At 36.7% G+C, this 13,213-nt stretch overlaps 1 protein-coding gene across 1 annotated transcript in view; it reads left to right on the forward strand.

The window, feature by feature from the left end:
• Positions 1-12,916, forward strand: part of PCNX4 (pecanex 4) — a 34,940-nt gene extending 22,024 nt beyond the window's left edge. The window contains exons 8-11 of the mRNA XM_037132379.2: positions 2,349-2,452; positions 4,602-5,638; positions 6,000-6,186; positions 11,800-12,916. Coding sequence (XP_036988274.2) covers positions 2,349-2,452; positions 4,602-5,638; positions 6,000-6,186; positions 11,800-12,051 — 1,580 coding nt within the window. The 3' untranslated portion in view covers positions 12,052-12,916. The remainder of the gene's footprint in view (positions 1-2,348; positions 2,453-4,601; positions 5,639-5,999; positions 6,187-11,799) is intronic.
• Positions 12,917-13,213: the final 297 nt, after the last annotated feature.

Below are 13,213 nucleotides of genomic sequence, written 5' to 3' on the forward strand. Positions count from 1 at the left end.
TCTGATATGCAGGTAGAAAGACTAAATGTGAAAGATGAATCTCTCCTGGTCCTTATTTTGAGGTAAAGTTATAAAATAAAAATACTAAGGGAGAATTTTATGGTGATTTGATCATTTTTGAAAAACATTTTCTGAATAAAATCAGGTTGTAGCCTTATCATTGAAACATGAAAACACTTACCTTGCAAAATTTTTATGTACTTACAATGAGTTCATATCAAGTAGATGCAATAGATTTAGACCCATAAAGAGCAAAAACTAGCTTTACATAATATCAGACTGAATTGCTTAAGGATGTTTGCTCATATATTATTAGTGTCTATACAGAGTTACAGGGCATGATAACATGAAGGCTTTGGTCACTGATTGGTTGCCTGCCAAAATGAAGCGCTATGTAAATTAGCAAGATTTTGATGAGAATGAACTAATTTTATAATTACAATTTTATGTTACTTTTATAATTTCATGGTACACTAACTGCAAATTCAGCTATGTTATACTTGTCAGGGTTGGTTTTAGATAAGGTGTAAGCTGATGACAACAGTGTATTGTCTCCTGGCATAGGCCTTGCCCCTTGATGCTCGTTTTAGAAGCGTTCAGTCACTTCCTAGCAAACTGAGGCCAGTCAGACTAGCAATTTAAAATTTGAATTTGAATGAAATGTTTACTTGGGTTGAACATTTCTATTTACCTATGATTATATATGTTAGAAAAAACTTTATAGTACAAAATTTTTATGAATAATTATTTTCCTTTCTTACAGTAAATATTCTATATTTTTATCCAGTTCCAATTAATTTTTATTATGCAATGCTGTGCCACTTTTTTAAATACTTATAATATTAAACTTATATCTGAAATAATAAATACTTTAGTAATAAAGTAGAAATTATGCTTTATTATCAAATCAGTTACACTCCACCAAAAAGTGTGTTATAAAGTATTTCCTGGGGAAAAAATGAGGTAACATTTTACACACATCTGATTGGCAAAAATGTACAAAGTCTGACATTACCCAGTATTGACTTGGGTATGGGGAACAAGAAGTCCCAAACCCTGCTAGAAGGAAATGTACATATTTCCTTGTACATAATGTACATAAAACCACGTTGAATGGTAAACTTACAGTCTGTAGTGAAGATGGGCCTATCCCATTGCCTAGTGATTCCAGTTTTAGAGTCCATGATCCATTGATTCCAATTCTAGAGGAGCTCTTACACATCTGTTTTGGGGTCCCCAAGACCATTCCTAGGTTTGATGATTTGCTAGGAGGATTCAGGATTCAGTGTATAGTGTTACTGAGATACTTTATATCTAAGGGATGTACCGCAAGATCAGCAAAGGGAAAGGTCACATGGGTAAGAGACTAGATGCAAACTTCCAGGTGTCCTCCCCTGGTGTAGTCACACAGAATGTGCTTAATTCCTTAGCAGTGTGTTGTGACAATGTGTTAGATCTTCACTACCAGGGATTCTTATTTGAGACCTAATTCCTAGGTCTTTTATTGAGGCTGGTCATGAGGCACCCCTCTCTGCCTAGTGCATGCCAAAATTTCAGACTCCCACAAGAAAAGCCAGTGTTCAGTACAAACTGTATTGTTTGCACTGAAATACAAGTTCTCAGATGCCAGTCAAACAACTTTGGAAGCAGGCCTTTCAAAGGATATCAGTTACTTTTGCTATGTTAACTCTTTCCTGCATGACACCTTGTACAAGCAGATTTACACAGAAATAATTTCTGTACTATTATTAAAATAGTGAAAAATTGGAAGCATCTGAAATGTCTATTAAATAGGAAATGAATATTTAAATTCAACTATGTTCATATAATGAATTCTCAATGCTCTTACAATGAATGACCAAAGTGTTTGCAGTCAACATGGGCAAATCACAGGCACAATGTGAGAGAAAAACTAGTTTCAAAAGTATTTTTATAATGTAATAGACAGCATCTTATGTAAATTTTAATACCACAGAACATTTTTATGCATGTATATAAAAATATCCACAATGTTTTAAGTCATTATTGTGAAGTTGGCTCTTTTATACAGTGTTTAATACTTTTCCTAGTATTTTTTAAAAAGTAGTTAGGATTTTATATGGCAGGTTCTGATTTATTGTTTTTCTGGAAACTAGATCCTTGAATTTTTATGTATTATTACCTGTAGAGTGATTAATTTAATGCCTTATAATATGCAAAGAATAGTCATTTCTATTTTTGACGTAAAGAGACAGTCCAAGGAATTATGAATTAGTTCAAAGTGTGTTATCAATTTTGAAGGTGCATGTGGCAAAATAAAACAAGCTTGAATAATTACTTATTTTTCTTTTTTCTTCAATTTCTTTTAGGTCTCCTCTTACCTGGTTCTCATTACTTGGGCCGTTTTCAGGATCGTTTAATATGGATAGTGATTCTAGAACATGGCTATACTTATTGCTATATTAACATTAAGGTCAGTGTGCATTTGAAACCTCTCTAGTCCAGGGCTGGGCAAAAGTAGATTTACAGTTGTAATACAAATCAGTAATACAATAATTAATTAAAATAATTTAAGAATAAACTCTGTGTTTCATGTACTCACAACTGTAAATGTACTTTTGCCAACGAATGTATTTTTATAATACATGTGTAAAAAATTTTACTTATTATGTACACATCAAATACTTAATAACTCAGTTTGAAAGAGTATCTTTTAGTTAACCTCTGAAAACACCTGGGGGTCTTAAAGTATATTTCAGTATACACGTATCAATAGACAAACTAGCATTGATTGTGCAACAGAACACAATAACAAAATATACATTCCCAATTTTCATCCAGTCCTGCTTCTTCAATCCCTGTCTAGTGAGCATCTCAAACGTATGACTCAGATCTTTTTCACACCTATACCATACATCATTCTCAATTTAATGAAAACCTTTTGATCCCACTGCTCCTACCTGGTACACCATGTGTTTTTCTTCTTCCTGTTAGAGTAAAATGCTTTATTAGAGTTGCTTATAGAACCTAATAAAGTGGGTCCTTTTACCGACCTTTTGCGCTCCATGATGTGGTATAAAGACATATCTTTTGGTGGCACTGTTTTTTTCTTTTTCAGTGTTTTTGGACATGAGCTTGCTTAGCTATATACTATCTATGTTTTTTAAAGATTTTATTTATTTTTAGAGAAGGGGAAGGGAGGGAGAAAGACAGGGAGAGAAACAACAATATGTGGTTGCCTTCCCACACCCCATACGGGGGACCTGACCCACAACCCAGGCACATGCCCCAACTGGGAATCAAACCTGTGACTTTTGGGTTCGCAAACCGGCACTCAATCCATTGAGCCACACTAGCAGGGCCACTAACATTTGTATAACGCTTTAAAGTTTACAAAGTACTTTTGTTACTTTAATCTTCACAATGCTATGTGCTAGTATTATTTTTCTTTGAAAGAGAAGGAAAAGGAATCTCAAGTTAGGTGACCTACTCAGGGTTGTGTGCTAGCATCTGGTATTCCATGCTTTAAAAATGGGTTCTGATGTCACATTTCATGTTTTCTCCCTGGATCATAATAAATTCTGACAGAATTACCTTTTATTAAAGGTAATAATAGTTTTGTAAAAATGTATAAACAAATAAACAGCAATAATAATAGTAAGCAAGGACCTGATACATCTTCATTTGATTCCTTTTGGGGCAGTAATCAAAATGTATTTAAACTTTACGTAAGAATATATTCAGGCCCTGGCCGGTAGCTCAGTTGGTTAGAGCATTGTTCTGGTACGCTAAGGCTGCGGGTTTGATCCCCCAACAAGAACACATACAAGAATCAACCAATAAATGCATAAATAAGTGGAACCAGAAATCAGTGTTTCCTTTTCTCTCTCTCCCCCCTTTCTTCTCCCTTCCTTTTTCTCTAAAATCAATTTTTAAAAGGTTCTAAAAACGTATTCATAATATTTCTTTCAACATATATTTGTTGCGTACCTACTGTATGCCACATACTGGTTGAGGCACTGCGTATGTAGTAATAACCGAAGGAGCACTGCTCTATGAAGCTTACATCATAGTCGGAGGAGACAGACAGTAATCAGATACATAAATCTTCATTATTATTACTATGTTATTATACTAAAACACTGGAACATGAGAATGGTTAAGTAAATTATGGTCTATCCACACAACAGAGTAATGCTCTCATACAAAGTGGGATGGAAAGGACACAAAACTACTGTGCACATTGTGTCATTCTAATTTTACTTTTTTCCCTCAAAAAATTACTATAATTTAAAAGTTTTTTTTGAGTGTGGTTCAAACTTGACTACAGATATAGTTTTTTTTAAATTATAGTCATGTTCAATAAAATTGTTTTGTTGATTTCTAGTGGAGTTTCTATAATTTATTTTGAAATGGTGGGATTATTTTTATCTCTGTATTCAACAGCAGATGCCTTAAGTACTGTTAAGTTTGAGTTAAGGTGTAGCTCTTGAGTTAAAGAAAATTTTCACATTTTTTTATATTTTTATTTTGAGAAACAAGTTCATGGGCATTTACAATACTAGTTGCTTTTCTGTGTGTAATAAGTGATCATAAATTTGCATACTTTTTAATTTCCTCAGGGGTTAGAATTGCAAGAGACATCATGTCATACTGCTGAAGCTGGAAGAGTTGATGAAGTTTTTGAAGGTGCCTTTGCACAAGAAGAATATGCAAAAATATGTTCCATTAATGGACACTTTGGAAATGTCTTGACACCCTGTACTGTTTTGCCTGTGAAACTCTATTCTGATGCCAGGAATGTCCTCTCTGGCATAATAGATTCTCATGATAACTTAATTGAATTTAAAGGTGACCTTATTAAAGTACTTGTGTGGATACTCATTCATTACTGCTCCAGAAGGTCCAGCACACAGGAACATGTTCACAAAACTGACAATAAAGAGAAAGCATCTCTAATAATTCTGCCCACTTTGAATACTTCACCACAAAACAAATCCCCAGAAGACTCAGTTAGCTTAAATTCAGAAACTTTAGATGACTGGTCTGATGATGTTTTGGGTGATGAGCCAACCACCAAAAAAGGAAATGAAGAAAAAGATCAATTAAAAGTTTTGCAAAGTAAAAATTTGCCTCTCCCAGGATCAGTAGAATCACAGGTGGTTGGCAATCCTTCTATAGGCAAAGTTCCTGAAAATAGTCTTTACAAAGCAGTTATACTGGGATACCCTGCTATTGACAAAGGAAAACAAGAAGGTGTGGCCTATATTCCACTCATGGAGTTCAGTTGTTCTCATTCTCACCTGTTAAGCTTACCTGAAGAGTGGATGTCTGACTGTTTGCCTAAGTCCAAAATGAGGGAGATGAGCTTATTGTTTCCAGAAGACTGGTACCAGTTTGTGTTAAGGCAGTTGGAATGTTTTCCTTCAGAAGAAAATGTCCCAGATGTGCTGGAAGAAATTGCAAATGACAAAGTTTTAAAGGACTTTTATGTTCATGTAGTAATGACTTGTTATTTTAGTTTGTTTGGAGTATGCAATATAGACCCTACTCCTGCTCATATATTGAGAGTTTACAGTGGTGTTTTGCCTTGGTCTGTTGCCTTTGACTGGCTGACCGAAAAGCCAGAACTGTTCCAGCTAGCACTGAAAGCTTTCAGGTAATTCATTTTGATTCTATACAAGTTATAACAGTGGCAGGAAACTGTTGAGTTTTTTAATAACCTAGAAGGAGATACACCATCATTTTTAATTTTGGAAAGTAATCATTTTCTTAAAACCGAAAAAATTGCCTAGTATGTATTGTGATGATCAGGAATACACTTTAGTTTATGTTTTGTTTTCTTTGGGTGGGGAACTTATTTTTTATTTGGATTTCTTAACTCTATTATTTCACACTTTTAATATGAAATATGTATCACTTCAGTTTAATATCTTCAAAATATTGATTAAAATCTATTTCATTTATAGGGTTGATAAAATTTTTTAAATTCTAAAATTCTTTGTTTCTGCATTTTTTAGGTATACTCTGAAACTGATGGTTGATAAAGGAAGTTTAGGTCCAATAGAAGATTTTAAAGAGCTAACTAACTACCTTGAAGAATATGAAAGTGACTGGTACATTGGTTCGGTATCTGATGAAAAGTGGAAAGAAGCAGTTTTACAAGAAAAGCCATACTTGTTTTCTCTGGGGTATGATCCAAATATGGTAAGATTAAAACTGACTTTTTATATATTACCTTCAAGAGCAGAAATTGGTTATAAAGTATTTGAACTAGTGATAGAGCTATGACATTCTACATATTAATTACAGTTTTAAGACATTCGTAATCATGACTTTATGGCCAACTCACTTCGGGTGTAAAATGACTGAATATTTACTTTTACAAACTTAATAGGAGCCAATTAAAAATGTTGTGTTGTCACTGTGTAATAACTGACCAATAGGATAGTCAGATAAATGTGATTTGCTATAGCATGTTTGACTAAAAGGATTGTGTGTCTGCTAAATTCAACTGTATGCATTATCACTTTGGATTTGACTCCAGGAGAAAATTTAATTTGTAGTGGCAAAGTATTTCTTTTGCTGATAGTTACACATTATTTGAAGCATGTGTGACCTGTGAAAATTAAGAAAGTTAAAATTAAGAAATTCACTCCAAATAGTCAATAAGTTTTTAAAATATAGTACTGGTTCTAATTGCATTTAAAATTTCACTGAGTGGGCAGAGTATGAAAAACTCAATGCTACAAGCTTATTATGGGCTCCTTGTCTGGCATTATAGCCTAACAAGCTCTGCAGATGTGCTCCCAAATGAAAATAATGAAAATTATTTTTAAAGACAGTCCTTTAAAGTCTTGGAAATTATTCTAAAAGCATACAGCAAATGAAGAAATATTTATTCAAGAAAATCAACTAAAACCCAGTAAGTACAGTCAGAGACTGAAGTATTTGCACCAAGACCTGTTTTCCCTCAGCTCAGTAAGATAGAAACATTCATCCAGACTGCATGGCCAAGAACAGAGTTCCCTCTCCCCTCAGCTGCCAGTCGGAGGACTTTTCCTGAGAGAGGCAGGACTTTAGCCATTCTCATCTTACTCTCAGCAACCTGTTGTGAGGCTAGCTTCTGAGCATGTGTAGTCAAGAGGTGAGAACTCCTTTCTGGACAGTCCAACTCATTGGGTGGAGACTTTAACCTGGACATGGAGTCACTGCGAATACTAGTGTCCCCATCACCCTTGCATCCCCGTCCAGTGGAGGTTCCGCACTGGGAGAGACAGGACAAGAAGACCTGAGGTTACTGCTCCTCCTCTACCAAGCAGTTATCTACTAAAGCTGAGGTACCACTCAGAGAGAAGTACATCATTATCTCACCTTCAGATTCAGAGCTCTGGCTCAAAAGGTTTGCCCAGTTAGAGAAGCAAACCATTAAACAAACAGACAAACAAAATGAATCTCTTTCCAAAAGAACCAACGTTAGCTGCAAAACAATGTGGACACATTGAAGCCTAAGATTCTCTCAAAAACTATGGATGTTGTAGGGAACAGTAATTAAGAGTCATTTGGTAAATTCATTAAAGATAAAATCTAAACTGTAGGCTGGATAGATGAAGTGAGAGAACCCAGAAAGAAAAGAATAGAGAAGAGCCCCTCCCCCACCCCTGCCACTCCTGGGGTCACAACGAATCTCAGATATTCATCTCCAGAGCTATTCTTTCAAAGGATCCCAAATTAAATTGGATCAGTCTGTGGAGCCCCAGGTTATTGTTGAAAATGTAGATCAATCAGGGGTGTTGAACACCTGGGTGTGAATGCTAAACAGAGAGAGAGAGCCCTGCCCAAACCATGGGCGTCCCATTGTAACTGTGGGCCTTCACAAGGCTGCACTCCAAAGGAGCAACATCAGAGACTTCACACCTGGCAGGGACGTAGGGATTAATTTCACTGAAGTCATCCAAAAAGTCACTAAACTATTAGGCAAATAACAAGTCTTAACCGAGGGGGAGGAGAGGATCAGTACCCAGAATTGTTACAGTGTTAACTAGAATGTTCAGCTTTCAACAAAAATTATGAGACATGGGAAAAAAACAAAATAGGAAAGTCTGACCCATACACCAGGGGAGAAAAACAGACATCAGAAATTGCCAGTGTGGCTCAGTAGGTTGGAGTGTCCTCCTGTAACTGAAAGTTTGCTGGTTTGATTCCTGGTCAGGGCACATACTTAGGTTGTGTGTTTGATCCCCCATTCAGGTGCATATGGTCCCTAATCCGGGACTCATCAGAGAAATGCAAATCAAAACTACAACGAAATATCACTTCATGCACACCAGGATGGCTAACATGAAAAAGTCACATAGTTAGTGTTGGCAAGGATATGGAGAAATTGGAACTCTAATACAGTACTGGCAGAAATGTAAAATGGTGCAGTCACCTTCAGAAACATCCTGGCAGTTTCTTAAATAATTAAATGTAGAATTACCTCTGACCCAGTTACAGTACTCCTAGCTATATGAAGGGGGACCCTAAAAAAACTGGTATTTATAAAAAATTGTGTATTCTTACATGTTACAACTTCAGTCACCTTAAAAGTACTCTCCATTTGATGCAACACACCTATCAGGAGGTTTTTTCCACTGCTCAAAGCTGTCTTTGAATTCATCAATTTTGATGCCTTTTAGCACTTCTGCCATTTTTTGTTTCACCTCTTCCACATTGGTAAAACATTTCCCTCGAGGACAGTTTTCATCCAGGGAAACAAAACAAAGTCACTCAAGGTGAGATCAGGTGAATAGGGAGGGTAGGGCATGGGGGGTCATGACATTTTGGGTCAAAAACTGCTGAACACTCAGCACAGTGTAGGCAGGTGTGCTCGTAAATCACCCATCATGAAATGGAAAAGCACATTGAAAGAGTCTTCAGAAAAAATTCACTGAAGCTAAACATAGCCTCTCACAACTATGCCAGTTGGTACACTGGTACAGATGGGTTTCTAGAACACTCACCTAGTAGGGGAAGCCTGTACTACAAGGGGCCCGCCCTCCAAAAGATAATTCCAGCTTTGGGGGGGGGGGGTCCTCCCTGATATAACCAAGAGAAACAAAAAGATCACTATAAATAAAAATACGTACGTGGATGTTGATAGCAGTGTTATTTGTAATTGCCAAAAGGTGGAAATAACCCAACTGTCCATCAGCTGATGAATACACAAATTGTAGTATTTCCATACAATGGAATGTTATTTGACTATAAAAGAACTAATGATGTGCTGTTAAATGCTCAACGTGAATGAACCTTGAAAACATGCTGAGTTACAGACGCCAGTCATAAAAGAGCACGTTATTATATGATTCCATTCATATGAAATTTTCAGAATAGGCAATCCTCTGGAGTTACAAAGTACATTATTGGTTGCTTAGGCCTAGGGGAGTGAAGAGATAGGAGGGTAATAGCTAAAGAGTACAAGGTTTCTTTTTGAGGTCATGAAAATGTTCTAACAGTGACTGGTGATAGTTGTACATATCTGAATAAACCATTTTAAAAATGGGTGAAATGCACACTTTACATAAGTAAATTGTATGGGCTGTACATTATATCTTAGTGAAGCTGTTTTTGGAAAGAGCCCATTGTATGATTGCCCACTGACTAGTGTATATGACTTACACATTGCTAAGGCCAGGTAGGATAAAGGAATAGAGAAAAAGGAAGGAGAAGGAGGACTTCCAGCCAAGATGGAGGCATAGGTAGACACACTGTCCCCCCTTGCACAATCAAAAGAAGGACAAAAACAATTTAGAAACAAAAAACAACCAGTACCAACAGAAAATTGAACTATGGAAGTCCGACAACCAAGGAGTTAAAGTAGACTCATTCATCCAGACCGGTAGGAGGGGCGGGGATGTGCAGCCAGACAGAGAAGACTCTCAGCAGGGCTGCAGCTGGCGAACCAGGTCCCACATTTATGTGCAGATAAACTGGGAGGAACAACTGGGGAGCAAGACAGACTGCTTAACCCAGGGTTCCAGTACGGGGAAATAAAACCTCAAAGCCTCTGACTGAAAACACCTGTGGGGGTTGAGGCGGCAGCCGGAGAAACTCCCAGCCTCACGGGAGAGTTCCTCAGAGAGACCCACAGGGTCCTAGGGTATGCACAAACCCACTCACCAGGAATCAGCACCAAAAGGGCCCAATTTACTTGTGGGTAGCGGAGGAAGAGAATGAAAGCTGACAGAGTGTAGCAAGCTCCATTGTTTCCTCTCTGACCCCTCCCCCACATAGAGCGTCACAACACAGCTACGTGGGTTGCCCCGCCCTGGTGAACACCTAAGGCTCTGGCTCTTACCAAGTAACAGGTGCACTGAGACAAAAAAAAAAAAGGCCCAGATGAAACAATAGATCAAGGCTCCAGCAAAAATACAGCTAAGTGATGAAGAGATAGCCAACTTATCAGATGTGCAGTTCAAAACACTGGTAATCAGGATAATCATAGAATTGGTTGAATATGGGCACAAATTAGATGAAAAAATGAAGGCTATGTTAAGTGAGATAAAGGAAAATGTACAGGGAACCAACACTGATGGGAAGGACACTGGGACTCAAATCAATAGTGTGGACCAGAAGGAAGAAACAAACATTCAACCAGAACAGAATGAAGAAACAAGAATTCAAAAAATTGAAGAGAGGCTGAGGAACCTCCAGGACATCTTTAAACGCTCCAACATCTGAGTCATAAAGGTGCCAGAAGAAGAGGAGCAAGAATTTGAAACCTTATTTGAACAAATAATGAAGGAGAACTTCCCCAATCTGGCAAAAGAAATAGACTTCCAGGGAGGCTGGGAAGCTCAGAGAGTCCCAAAGAAGATGGACCCATGGAGGAACACACTGAGGCACATCATCATTACATTAGCCAAGATTAAAGATAAGGGGAGAATCTTAAAAGCAGCAAGAGAAAAGGAGACAGTTACCTTCAAAGGAGTGCCCATAAGACTGTCAGCTGATTTCTCAAAAGAAACCTTGCAGGCAAGAAGGGGCTGGAAAGAAATATTCCAAGTCATGAAAGGCAAGGACCTCCATTCAAGATTACTCTATCCAGCAAAGCTATCGTTTAGAATGGAAGGGCAGATAAAGTGCTTCCCACATAATGTCAAGTTAAAGGAGTTCATCATCACCCAGCCCTTATTATATGAAATGTTAAAGAGACTTATCTAAGAAAAAGAAGATAAAAATATGCAGTAAAATGATAACAAACTCACAGTTATTAATAACTGAACCTAAACAAAACCAAAACCAAACTAAGCAAACAACTAGAGGAGGAACAGAATCACAGAAATGGAGATCATGGAGGGTTATCAGCAGGGTAGTGGGAGGGGGATAGAGGAGGAAAAAGGTACAGATAATAAGTAGCATAAATGGTAGGTACAAAATAGACAGGGGGAGGTTAAAAACAGTATAGGAAATGCAGAAACCAAAGAACTTATATGTATGACCCATGGACATGCACTAAAGTGGGGCAATGCTGGTGGGAGGGGCTGTACAGGGCGGAGGGGAATAAAGGGAGGAAAATGGGACAACTGTAATAACATAATCAATAAAGTATATTAAAGAAAGAGAGAAGCAATGAGATTTTGCTCTTCTGTTCATTGAGTGAAGTGCTGTCAGGTGACTTAGTTCTGAAGACAAGCAACTTGTGTATACATTTTAACATAGCACTTTCTGTTTATGTTTGCCTCAATACAATGGAATCTTTTCTAAGTTTATAAGTAAAATATAAAGGCCTGAACATAACCTTGGTTTTTTTCTGTCCCACCCCTTTCATACTTAAAGGGAGTTTACACTGGGAGAGTACTTACCCTTCAAGAATTATTGATCCAAGTTGGGAAGTTAAATGCTGAAGCTGTCAGAGGTCAGTGGGCCAATCTTTCATGGGAGTTGCTTTACGCCACAAATGATGACGAGGAACGCTATAGTATACAAGCTCATCCACTACTTTTAAGAAACCTTACAGTACAAGCAGCTGATCCTCCCCTGGGATATCCAGTTTATTCTTCAAAACCTCTCCATATCCACTTGTATTAGAGCTCATTTTGACCTGTGCATGTGTTGTCATCAAATGAGATGTCTTATCTTTTCTTTCTCGAAGAGTAAGGATGATCTCTCAAACTTCACTGACCTCTGTCTCCTCCCACAAGTCAGATGCCTGGGGAAAAGCTAAGCTCTATAAAGCTGACTCTCTCCGATATCTTAATGGCCAAGAAGAAAAAACTATATGCCTTACATGCAAGTTAAAACTATTGGCCAATTTTTCTGTCCTGTGGATTATGGTAGGCTTTGTTAAATATAAAACATTATTATAAAATTAGATAATGAATTGTATAATGCTTTCTTAAATGTGTGATAGATGACTTGCCTTATAAAGTCAACAACTACGTAATTTTTACATACTTAAAAGACACATTACTGTTTTTAAGTAATGATAACAGATGCTATCCAAGGTTATATAAAGTATATTTATTTATTTGAAATACAATTAAACTTTATAGTATTTTCAAACTTTGTGCCATTTTTATTTTAACATTTAGCATGGTCTGAATGTTTTTATATAATTGTCTTCTTTTCATATACTTCAATTCAGAAACCTTTAAAATTTTTAATAAAATCTTTTCCAATAAAACCTTTTTATTCCAAGTATCTTTTTCATATATGTGAAAGGAAAGGGATTTATCCCATTCATCATTCCTGTGAGTATCCCATAATACTCACAGGATTAGCAAAGTTAGGGTAATTTGCATGTGATTGCTGGGGGCCATTCTGTAGACCTGACTCCTTATGCATTTCTTTTCAACTGAATATACTCCTGAAAAATGACTTACAGGACTGGCAGTTACTAATGTCTTAAGGTATTGAGCTAAAGACAGAAAGAGATCTTGGGAGAAAATTTTTCATGTCATCAGGATTTTATTTTCCTGCTCTAGCTCCTTACAGACTTTTTAGAGGTACTTATGATGAGGATAAACAATTAATCTGCATTACTTGAGACATTAATTTCCTCTACCTGTTACTTTATTTTCACCTAAATCTATAATAGCTTCCTAAGTTGGTAATACAGTAATTCATTCTTTTTATAAATGTTTGAAATAATTTGAACTGTAATGATTAGGTTATTATTACTACTATTCCACTTATTTCATTTGTGGAACAGTTTGATCCAGCAATGTTAAAGGATAACTTTCAGACTAGT

Source organism: Artibeus jamaicensis, unplaced genomic scaffold (assembly GCF_021234435.1).
Source record: "Artibeus jamaicensis isolate MK-2021 breed Jamaican fruit bat unplaced genomic scaffold, CSHL_Jam_final contig_851, whole genome shotgun sequence".
Lineage (NCBI taxonomy): Eukaryota > Metazoa > Chordata > Mammalia > Chiroptera > Phyllostomidae > Artibeus > Artibeus jamaicensis.